This window comes from Trichechus manatus, unplaced genomic scaffold (assembly GCF_000243295.1).
Source record: "Trichechus manatus latirostris isolate Lorelei unplaced genomic scaffold, TriManLat1.0 scaffold00035, whole genome shotgun sequence".
In the NCBI taxonomy this organism is placed as follows: Eukaryota; Metazoa; Chordata; class Mammalia; order Sirenia; family Trichechidae; genus Trichechus; species Trichechus manatus.
Window position 1 is genome coordinate 9,691,764 of NW_004443971.1, and position 11,475 is coordinate 9,703,238.

At 51.1% G+C, this 11,475-nt stretch overlaps 1 protein-coding gene across 1 annotated transcript in view; it reads left to right on the plus strand.

Moving 5' to 3' along the window:
• Positions 1-4,073: 4,073 nt before the first annotated feature.
• The window catches only part of SLC41A1 (solute carrier family 41 member 1), a 25,634-nt gene continuing 18,232 nt past the window's right edge, over positions 4,074-11,475 (plus strand). Inside the window, exons 1-2 of the mRNA XM_004375219.3 lie at positions 4,074-4,470; positions 6,159-7,163. Of these exons, the coding sequence (XP_004375276.1) occupies positions 6,789-7,163 (375 nt within the window). The 5' untranslated portion in view covers positions 4,074-4,470; positions 6,159-6,788. The remainder of the gene's footprint in view (positions 4,471-6,158; positions 7,164-11,475) is intronic.

An 11,475-nucleotide genomic window follows, 5' to 3' on the forward strand; every position in this document is an offset into this window, starting at 1 on the left:
TTCTAACACATATGAAAAAGACCAGATTTACTGGCCTGACAGAGACTGGAGAAACCCTGAGAGTATGGCCCCCAGACACCTTTTTAGCTCAGTGGTGAAGTCACTTCCGACATTCATCTATCAGTGGAGGATTGGACAGCCCCATAAAACAAAACAGGACTAATGAGACACAGCAGTCCAGGAACAAGGACTAGAAGACAGAAGGGGACAGGAAAGCTGGTGATAGGGAGCCCAAGGTTGAGTAAGGACAGTGCTGACATGTAGTGGGGTTGTTAACCATTGTCATAGGGCAACATGTGTACTGTTTAATGAGAAACTATTTTGTTCTGTAAACCTTTCATCTAAAGTGAGAATAGCAGCACAACTGGAAGAACGTAATCGATGTCACTGAACTGTGCATGTAGAAATTTTTGAAATGGTATATCTTTGGCTATGTATATTTTCACCAAAAGAAAAAGGTCGAGAAGGGAGAGGGTTAACATGTCGTGGGGTTGTTAACCAATGTCATAAAACAGTATGTGTACTGACTGTTTAACGAGAAACTATTTGTTCTGTAAACCTTCACCTAAAGTACAGTTAAAGAAAAAAAAAACAACCAAAAAAAAGAGTGGGCATATCTTGAACAGTGTAATCAATGTCACTGAATTGTGTATATAGAAACTGTTGGATTGGTTTTAAAAAAAATTTTTATAGTATATTTGCACCACAATTTTAAAAAATAGTAAAATTAGTACATTTTAATAGTACTCCTAAATAATAATAATAGTAATAATAATAATGAGCGTGTCTTAAGCCAGGAGGAGAGCCTGTGTGATCTTTAGAAGTTCTTATCCACCGACGTCCACAATGATGCTCAGAGACCCTCACTGTCTCCTGGACATTATTCACCCCATCCTCCAACCCCAGTGGAGTCTCTCCTTTGGAAGCATCTAGTTGGCTTGCTACCTGCTGCTAGTTCCTGCCTTTTCATCTGTGACCTCTGGCCCTACATCCGTGTTTCTCTCTTCACAGAGGGTAGCTATTTCTGCTCTTTCAGTAGGGAAGGGCTGGGATGTCTTCCTTTCCCGAGGTCACAGCTGTTGGGCTGGAAGGAAATCAGCTTCCCTCAGGCCCTCTTGGTGTTTGACTCTAGGGATCAGCACAACATAGGGCAAACTACCTGGATGATGCTCATCCATCTCATCCATTCATTCATTCATTCAACACATTTACTGAGTACCTACTATGTGCCAGAGGCTGGGGACACACTAGTGATCAAAAGAGACATAGAGTGTATAGTCTTGTCCCAGTGGCCCTGAGACTTTGAAAGACCCCAAAACCAAGGTCTTCTGTACTCATAGAAATATTTGCAATTATCTATAAGCAACAAATGACTCATATCTGAACTATAAAAAGAACTCCTATAAAGCAACAAGACAGAAAATGGGCAAAATACTTGAACAGAAATCCAAATGGCAAATAAATATATGTAATCAACCTCATTAGTTATCAGGGAAATATAAATTTAAATCACAGTGAGATACCATTACATATCCACTGAATGACTCAAATTAGAAAGACTGGCAGTATGAAATGTTAATGAGGGTATGGAGTAACTGAAATTCTAAGACACTGCTGGTGGGAGTGTAAATTAATATGACCACTTTTGAAAACTATTTAGTAGCATTTACTAAAACTACCTATGCCTACCCTACGACCCAGTAATTCTGTTCCTGCGTATGTATCCAACAGAAATATGAACGTAAGTGCGCCAAAGGACATAAACAAGAATCTTCACAACAACATTATTTGTAATATCCTCCACCTAGGAACAACCCAAATGTCCATCAACAGAATAATGGGTACATAAATTGTGGTAGATTCAGTTAATGGCATACTGTACAGCAATGAAAACGAATGTGCTCCTGCTATCACAACATAAAGATGAGTTTCACAAACATAACATTGGGTGGGATAAGCCAGACACAAAATAACACGTACTGAATGATCCCATTTATATAAAGTTTAAAAACAGGCAAAACTAATCCACGATGTTAGATAGAGGTTAGCTTTGGGAAGGAGGGTGGGTAGTGACTGGGAGAGGATTTGAGGAGCCTTCTGGGGTGCTAGGGAGCCCTGATGGCACAATGGTTAAGCATTTGGCAGCTAACAGAAAGGTTGGCACTTCGAACCCACCTGCTGCTCTGCAGGAGAAAAGACCTGGCGGTCTGCCTAGGAAGCCCTATGGGGACAGTTCTCCTCTGTCCTATAGGGTCACCATGAGTTGGAATCGACTCGACAGCACACAACAACAATCTGGGGTGCTGGTAATGATGTAATTCTTGATCTGGGTAGTGGTTTTTATGGGTATATTCACTAGGGGATAATTTGTCAACCTGTACAATTAAGCTCTGTGCACTTTCCCTTATGTCTGGTATATTCAACTAAAAAAGATACCCACAGGAGATCAAGATTTTACAAATAGGTGGCTGGGCTGTGGCAAGATTAAATGGCAGAGGGAGAGGGGAGTTGCGGGGGTTGGGGGAGGGGGTAGTCTTGAGTGGAGCAGGGCAAAAATTGCCTCCAGTCCCTGACTGAAATGTTTCCAGATACTTTCGCCTTAATTCCCCATCCAACTGCCCCCCTCCCTACTTACAAACCTGATCTTTTTGTGTGGGGCCCAATGTTTCCTGGTCTAGCAACCACACCGTCATTACACAGAAAGACCCAGCGTTTGAAGACAAAATTGGGCTTCTTTCTGTTAAGTCACTGATATTCCCTCTAACGGGTCCTGTGAGGCTGCAGGCCCCTGATGAAAATATCCTAGCAGCTGAGCTGGAACAATCCTAGGGGTACTGGATTGGGGAGGGTGGGGTTTGTTTGTGTTTGTTATCCTCATCGTTGTCCAAAATATTACCTGCTCAGGTTGCTCTGCGTGCTGCCGTGTGTCTCAGAAGGAGGGAAAGGGCGGCCGAAAACTTCCTATCTGGCAGTGTTCTCCCCTCTCCAGGCCCATCTCTGCTCCAAACCCCAACCGGGGTTCTGGAGTCAGGATCGAATGCCCCCTGAGCCACTTCCTTGGAGGAAAAGGGCAGGAAGGAACCATGGTCACAGGTTCCACTGACAAGAGGGGAAAACCTGGGGGTGGGGGTTCCTTTGTGGGGGAGGTCACACACCCTGCACAAAAACATCCCAAAGAGAACTGGTACTGAGTTTGCGTGGCAGAGGTGGAGATACCCCAGGGAGGAAGTAGCAAAGGCGACCACGGGAACACCCCTCTTTGATCCCACAGGTGCGTCAGGGAAAGTTGGATTTCGGTTAGCCCGGGATGGAGACATCTCTCCCCAAGCTGCCACCAGGATCAGTGGATCAAAGGAAGCCAGGCTCCCCTCCGCCCCTACCTCAGGTGATGCGTGTGGGACCCCAGCCGAGAGTCTGACCTCTTTTCCCTCCCACCCGCGCATCTCCACCCCTTTTAAGGCTGGGACTTTATCAGGGCCGGTTCCGTCGCGGCTGAGCCATTTGCTTAGAGGTACGCAGAATCTGGCGGAAACGCGTAGTGGCGAGCCGGCAGAAGAGGAGCTCTGTTCAAGAACAAGGTAGGCACAGTTCTCTCCGGGTACTGAGATCGGGTAAGGAGCACGGGTACGGCTGCGTGAGCCCGCTGGGTTAGAGACAGCCGGCTGGCTGGCTCCACCGGGAGGTTTCTCGGTGTTCTCTAAGGCCAGAGGCTCAAAGGGAACACTCAAGATGCCAGAGAAGACGCGCACAGGCGCACAAGCCCTTGAAAGGCTAGAGAAGCTCCCAGCGCGACAGGGCAGCCCTGAGGGAGGGGACACTGCGCCGTGAGCGTTGGGCAGCGGGACCTCGGGCCACCCGCCGATGGGCGCTGGGACCCGCGAGCTGCCGGTACTGAGGCGGGTTCCCAGTTCCCGTCAGTCCGCGCAATGCGTTTCCCCGGCGCCCCGCCTCCCCGGCACAAAGCGAAGGAAAGGGGCCGGGCTGAGGCCGAGCCCGCCCTCTCCCCGGCCCCCGATTGGCTGCTTCCGTTGTCCATCCAGAATCTATTTTTGATGGGGGGGGCTGCTACCCAGTCTGCCCTAGATCACGTTTGCCACCGGCAGCCAACCAGTCAAGCCCAAGTCGGCGGGGAAGTAGCGATTGGGGGCGAGTGAGCTCAGTCCCAGAGTCCCCGGTCCGGGTACCACCCTCCGCTCCGGGCCCGAAGCGGTATATCCTGCCCACCCCGGCCACCTCCCTCTCGTGGAAGCGGAGCGGCGGCCTCGCGGTAACACAGGCGAAATGTAGCGAGCCGGGGGTCGCGGCTGGACGCTCGCCTTGGCTGGGGGTGTGGAGGGGAGCACGCCAGGGGCCGAGGAGGACTGCCGAGGAGGAGGAGTGATGAGAAGAGGGGGTACCCTGCATCCCCCGAGACCACGGGTCCTTTCTGCCATTCGCCAGGCGCCCCCTTTCCTCCCATGCGAGGTGCAGGTCAGTTCTGGGTCTTGAGGGGTGAGTGGCGGAGGGCGGGAGCCCTGGCGCGCAGCGCATTTGCTGAGTCTGTGTCTTGGGGAGAGGCGGGGGAGGCCACCCAGTTGCTTCTCCCCCTCCTTGGGTTGGGGGATACTAAAATGGGGCTTCCTGTCCCCGCCTGGGAGGAGGGAGTAAGGCGTTCTGGTTCACTTTGCTTCTTTCATCCCATTCTTAGGCCTGTCTGAAGTCTCTTTACCAGGAGGAGTGGGGTGAGGGACTGGCTTCCCTTCCTGAGAGCCCTCTTTCAGGTTGAGTCGCCTGTCAAGGAGACGCGATGAGGGAAGGAGAGGTTGGAGTACATAGGACTCAGAAACTTTTCTGCCCAAGGGCAGTGGCAGCTCGTCTGCTCAGAGGTCTCCTTCTGGATGTCTAGTGAGAATTCTTTGAAAGAACCCCAGTGCTGTGTTTAAGGAGATTTTAGAAAACGGAGTGCTGGCGGGTGACTGAGTTGATAGAATGAGAAAACAATTCCTATAGGCCAGTTACTGGGGTTTCTTCTAGCCCTTCCCAAAGTGGAGTTGACTAACTGTGTGTTCAGAATACTTAAGGGCCTGTTCATCCTACCTAGGGAAATCTGGGGAAATTCTTGCTCTTTTTTTTTTTTTTTCCACTTGTAAGAGCTATTCTGGTGAATAGGATGGGACTCAGGCCCAGGATTCCTTCAGGCAAGAAAACTGGGGCCGTTCCATCTAAAGAGACATGCGTGGGTTTAGGCTTGTGTGTTTTTGTTGTTTGGTTTGTGTTTTGTTCTGTTTTAAGAGTTCCACTATACCCAACTCTCAGTAACCCTGGGGAACAGGGGAGCCTAGGGAACAGAAATGTGTGGGTAATGTCAATTGTTGTGCCCTCTTTCCCTTCAAACTGCGGTAACTCCCTCATCCTATGTGACCAGCTCATAGGGCCAGGAGCAGGGGGAGAGAAGAGGAGACGGAGGCCTGGATCCCAGTCAGCATCTGAGCTTTTTGTAACACTGTTGACTCTCAAGGGCAGGAGTGGGTAGGCCTCTGGCTCTTGGCGTTTGTCTGGCAAGCCCCACTGCCCGGGGAGTCCTTCTGGGTTTTTTTCTTGGGATGGGCATTTGGGGGTCTGGGGGTCTTCACTCAATAGATTCTCCCTGTTAATTTGCCCTGTGCCATTGTCATACTGTTGCTTATATCTTGTGATACGAACAGCCACCTTCTATGGTGGCTCTGTGGCAACGAATTTGTGACTGAATGTACAACTGACCCCACTGGGAGACCACACTTAAAGGATCCTGGGTTTGTAATGAGCTTCAAGAAGGAATCTCCCTCAGAACATTGCCCCCTGTCCCCTGTTGCTGAAAAGACAATGTACCAAATCTCCTGCACAGCGCTCCCCAATCCAGGCTGGTCCCGCTTCTTGCTGTTGATCATTGTTGGTCACGCTCCTTGCTGTTGATCCCTGTGGGCTAGTGGGTTGTTGGTTGGAAGGATGGTGAGGAGAGCATCTGTTGGGCCTCCAGATGTAGCAGTGCAGGATAGATGGGGCAATAGTGCAAGATAGGTAAATTGGAAAGAGGGAGGCAAAAAGGTAAGTATGCCTTTTGGCGGAGAATTCTCCCAGTATAAGCTGTACTTTGCTGTATCATAACCTTCACTTTCCTGTCTTCCTCCTTCCTCCATAAGGTGTTCCACACAGGTTCCTGTGACTTTAAGGACCAGCGATTTGGGGAGGTACAAGATCTTCCCAGGCAGGGAGGAAATCTCTGGAAGATTCTGCCCTGGGACCAGCAAAGCCTGAGGAGCAGTGGGAAGCCCAAGGACCCCAGCAACAAGAGTGGGAAGGAGCCGCAGCGCCAGGCTGAGGTTGTGTTCTGAAAGATTGAACTCAAGCTACTGTTCGTGGAAGAGGGGCCACCTCAAAGGGTACCTCAGACTTGGCTGGGCTTTTCTACTCTGGATGCCCCCTCCTCTGAGGAACCTGCTGCTGAGAACCAAAGATAAGAGGCCAGATAACTCTCCCCTGAGCACAGCATAGGCCGACTGGAGTCAGACGTCTGCACTCCTAGTGGCTGGCCACTGTGTCTGGTGAGGAGTTCTTGTTTCCTTCCAGCTTGTGGCTTCAGTGCTTGATGGGGCTGCCTGTTGGTGGATCAGCTTTTGCAGTGCCTGGTGGGAGCGGAGAGCTGTGGGAAGAGGTTCCACGGCACCCAAGCCTGAGCTCACCCCGAGACTAAGTTCTTTTCCAAGTTAGAGAGGGAGAGAGAAAGTGAAAAAAGAGAGGAGAGTGCCCCCTTCCCCTCCTTCCTACCCGTCATGTCCTCCAAGCCAGAGCCAAAAGACGTCCACCAGCTGAACGGTACTGGCCCCACTGCCTCACCCCGCCCTGCAGATGGCCCCGGGCGAGAACCCTTGGCCGGGACCTCGGAGTTCCTGGGGCCTGACAGCACTGGGGTCGAGGTGGTGGTGATTGAGTCTCGGGCCAACGCCAAGGGGGTGCGGGAGGAGGACGCCCTGCTGGAGAACGGGAGCCAGAGCAATGAAAGTGACGACGTCAGCACGGACCGTGGCCCCGCACCACCCTCCCCGCTCAAGGAGACCTCCTTTTCCATCGGGCTGCAAGTGCTGTTTCCCTTCCTCCTAGCAGGCTTTGGGACTGTGGCTGCCGGCATGGTCTTGGACATCGTGCAGGTAGGACCTGAGTTGGGCAGCTCTTGACTGGGGGCCCAGGGCCGCCTTTTCCTCCTGGCAGATGAGGACTCTCGGAGCTTTCTCTCCACATCAGAAACAGCTTCTCCTAGAATACTGTTTACCTTTGGATCATGTGCTCAGTTTCTTCTTGGTCTGGTTACTTTCTACAGAATCCTCAAGGAAGCTGAGTTGCCCCGGCGAGGTGGTCAGGGTGGTATTGCTTGACAGAAGTAGAACGGGTTCCAGGGCCCAGGCTTGGAAAAGGAGAGATGAAGAGGGTGGTCGTCTGCCCACCCTTCTGGGCTTTCCTACATTTAGACGAGTTTCCTCTTTATGCTCTCTTTTCCCTTCACTTGGGGTTTCAAGGATACCCATAGTAAAAAGCTCAGTTTCAAGTCTCCCCTCCATCTCCCTGCTGGGCAGGAATTTGCTCCGCTGCCAAGAGGGTCTCAGATGAAGTGGGAAAGCTATTAAAGGCATTTCGTGTTGCTTATCTGACTGTAACCTTGGCATGATCTCCTTAGGGGGTGGGGATGGGCACATGCTGTCTGATCCATGATTTGGGGCCTTGATTTAGGTGTGACAAGACCTATATGTGCTAATTATGTGACATAATTGACAAAATGTAACCAGGCCTGGACAGAACTTCTCTTTGCTTATCACCTGTCTTTGGGCAGAGAGAGCTCTTTGTGAGGCTAACATAGAATTAAAGGTAAGAATTGGCAGACCTGGAAGCTAAGAGGCAGAGGACATGCTGTGTTGGTGTATTGTGGTTTAGAACCTCCAGGTCCAAGAGGTAGTTAAAGTCTTGTGTCCATGTAAAAGTTTTTGAAGCTCAATAAGGCATGCAGAGCTTTCTGAAGGTGTAGGGTTCATCAAAGGTAATCAGTAGAATGTATCAAATTCCTGCCAAGTGCTGGGCTCTGTCCTAGGTACTCGGAGAAACATAGAGGCAGGAGGCGATCTGGCCTTTGCCCTTTGGGACTCCACAGTGTGTCCCTAACCATGAAACCTCTCAGGAAGAGATGGAGCTCAGCATGATGTCCCCTGTGCCAGGCCACCCCTACAAACACTGCAGGTAGTAATGCAGTGAGTCATGGCGGGTCTCACCATGCCCATATCCCAGGGGGACTGAAGGTGGCTGGTGCTAAGTGGTCCCTTCGACAGTATCCACCTGGACCACTTTGACTTGAGCCTTCAGGAGAGCTCTGCCCTTTGGTTGCTAATGAGGATGGAGTTTATGACATGCCAAAGTGCCTTATACTGCTTCCCCTCACCCCTAGACTGTTGTCAAGAGAATTACTCCTGCATGGAGGTTAGGAAGCCAGCCTGGAGCTGGGAAGATGGGCTTTGAATTCCTCCCCGCACGCTACCCCTTCTTCCGAGGAGGAGAAATGGGACTGAGGTGGCAGTTTCTCCACCTCTTCCATCCCTCTCCTGTGGCCTTGGTTCTCATTCTTAGAATTTGTGAGTTCTGGTTTGGTGCCTACATAGGGTACAGAATCAGGGTCTGGTGGTGAGCTGGGAGAGAGTTGTCTTATTTCCTGGGTAATAATAATGGCAGTGGGGAGCATTTATCGGGTCCCTCTGTATGCCTGTGAGGTAGGAGTCATAATCATCTCTGCTTTGTAGATAGGTAACCTTTGGTTTAGAGAGTTAGGTAACTTGTCCCTGGTCATCTGACTCCAGAACCCACACCTTTCACTTCTGTGGACTTCACCATGGCCATGACTCACCAGGTGGTTGAAGAATCTGGGATGAGCTGCTCTCTTGTCGTCCCCTAAAAAGCAAGGTAGACTGGAATCTAGAACAATCCAAGTTATCTTCTGAAGTAAGCAGGAACCAAAGTTCTTAGAGGAGGGGCGCCTGGAGACTCCACCCCACACACTCAGAAAATTCTAAAGTTGGAAAAGCCCTCTGACATCTTGCCCCAAGGCCGTTCCATGCCCATGAACCTGAGACATTGAGAGGCCTAAGGAGGGAACACAAACCTGCCCGCCATGCCACAGCATTTGCCTTCTGTGTGGCATTTAGGTTCACCTCAAAGCTAGGGTTCAGTTAGTATGGGTAATAATAGCTGGTTTGTCTTTCTGCCCCTCCCCAGGCCCTGCAGATGGCTCCAGTAGTATCATGGGAGGGTATGGGTGCAGAAGGACCAGGACATGGGAGGTTCTTATTGCACATCCAGGGGAGTGAAAAGGATGAATCACAATCCTGGACTCAGGAAGAGCAGGACAGTTTCTAAGGAGCCATACCTATATTACCCTTCCACAAGCTAAGATGGCCTTCAGTGGGACAGAGAGTCAGGGGTTGCCTAAAGAAACTGGGGCTGTCTGGAGTGAGTGTCTCCAGTGTCTTGGAGCCACTGAGCAGAAGTCCATGTTGGCTGTGGTTCAGATGCCTCCTTGGTCTAGGGCCCCCAGCTCTCCCCTACTATTGCGGAAGACCCCTCTCTTCCTGCAAAGCCTATTTCTGTTTTGTCTTATCTGCCCTCCTCTCCACTCAACATGTACAGCCAACTGAGGCAGCAAGATAAGGAGCCGGTGTACTGGCCAAAAGTGGAAGGTAAATGGACTGCATTCGACTGCAACTTCCCCAGCATGGCCCGAAGTTCCTGTGGCATTGGGAGGGAAAGCGAGATTGGGCCAGCTGGTGGGCCCAGTTGTCCTGGGCTGCTGCAGGACATCTAGCTCTCCTTTCCTGCCAGCCTTTGTGAGGGGTGGGAGTGGTAGGGGGTGGTGTGCAGACCTTCACCAGAATTCTCAGCGACCTTAAGACGAATAGTACTCCTAAGTCCTTATTTTATTTTTTTTATTATATTTTAGATGAAGGTTTGCAGAACAAACTACCTTCTCGTTAAATGATTAGTACACATATTGATTTGTGACATTGGTTGCCAACCCCACGACATGTCAGCACTCTCCCATTCTTGACCTTGGGTTCCCTGTTACCAGCTTTCCTGTCCCCTCCTGCCTTCTAGTCCTTGCCACTGGACTGGTGTGCCCCTTTAGTCTCATTTAGTTTTACGGGCCTGTCCAGTCTTTGGCTGAAGAGTGAACCTCAGGAGTGACTTCATTACTGAGCTAAAAGGGTGTCCGGGGATCCTAAGTCCTTATTTTAACTTGCTAGTCACTCGCCGGGGATCCCAAGGAAAGTAGACCCTCCTCCCCCAAACATACTCCTGGCTCCTCTGTCCTGCTGTGTGCGTGGAAGAGTCTACAAAGATGAAAGTGGACAGCACGTTGGGGGCTTGGATCGGGAATGGGAAAGAAGCATTCCTCTCACGGGTGGTCTGCCCTCGTGGCTGCTGGGCTCCCTGGGCAGGATGTTCAGGTGTGGTCTCACTTGACCATCCTGTCTACTCTTCACGTCTCTGGCCCCTGCTTGCTGTCAGGAACCTGTTTGCCTTGGTCACGCGTTGACAGCCTTATGCAGTACATCCAAGTGTTGCCCTCGGGCCTTTCTCCTTGGACACCTAGAGGAGGCCTAGGTGAGAAGCCTCAGACACGTGAAGGCTGGGCTGACTCAGATCCAACCTGACCCAGTCCTCACCCTGGAAGGTCAGCTCTAGCCCAGTTTCCCAGCTTCTCTGCAGCCCAGTGCTTACAGCTTGTACATCTGGACATTTAAGTCATCTTGATTGATGTCTTGATTCCATTTCTTCGTGTCAGTGACTTTCTTCCTTGCTGTTGCCTCCCAGAGTGCAAAAGGCTCAGACTGGAACCCTTGAGGGTAGCTGGGGTCAGTGTGTGTGTGTATGTGGGGGGGGGGGGGCTGGAGAAGGTGAAGGAAGGAAGAGGCAGGTTGGAAGGACAAGAGGTACCAGCAGGGTAACTGAGGTGTGAGGCTTAGGGTGATTGCTGTGAAGGAGGGTTGGTTTTGAGTGTGAAGGAGCAGTCTCATCCCTCAGCCCCAGAATCTCCGTGGCTAATGAGCTTCCCAAGAATAAAGTAAGAAGAGGAAGAAGAGCTGTGTTTTCGAGAAGCAGTAAAAAAAATCTGTCAATGCCCGCCACCCGTTCTGGGCAGCGCTTCCTGAAACGTGCCCTTCTCCATCCCCAGCAGAGCGGGGAAGGCGTGGGTGGCAGCTTGGCTTGGCTTGACTTCAGGGGCAGGCACTCCCAGCCGAGAGGATGGGCCTGAGTTATGCTAAAGGAGGAAGAAGAGGCACTCACTGTCTGCCCCTGCCTCACTGCCCACTCCTTGGCCTCAGGGCCACCCTGGTTCCACATCACCGGCCTCCCAGCATTTCTTCCCCAAGTCGTGTGTGTGTGTGTGTGTGTGTGTGTGTGTGTGTGTGTGTGTGTGTGTGT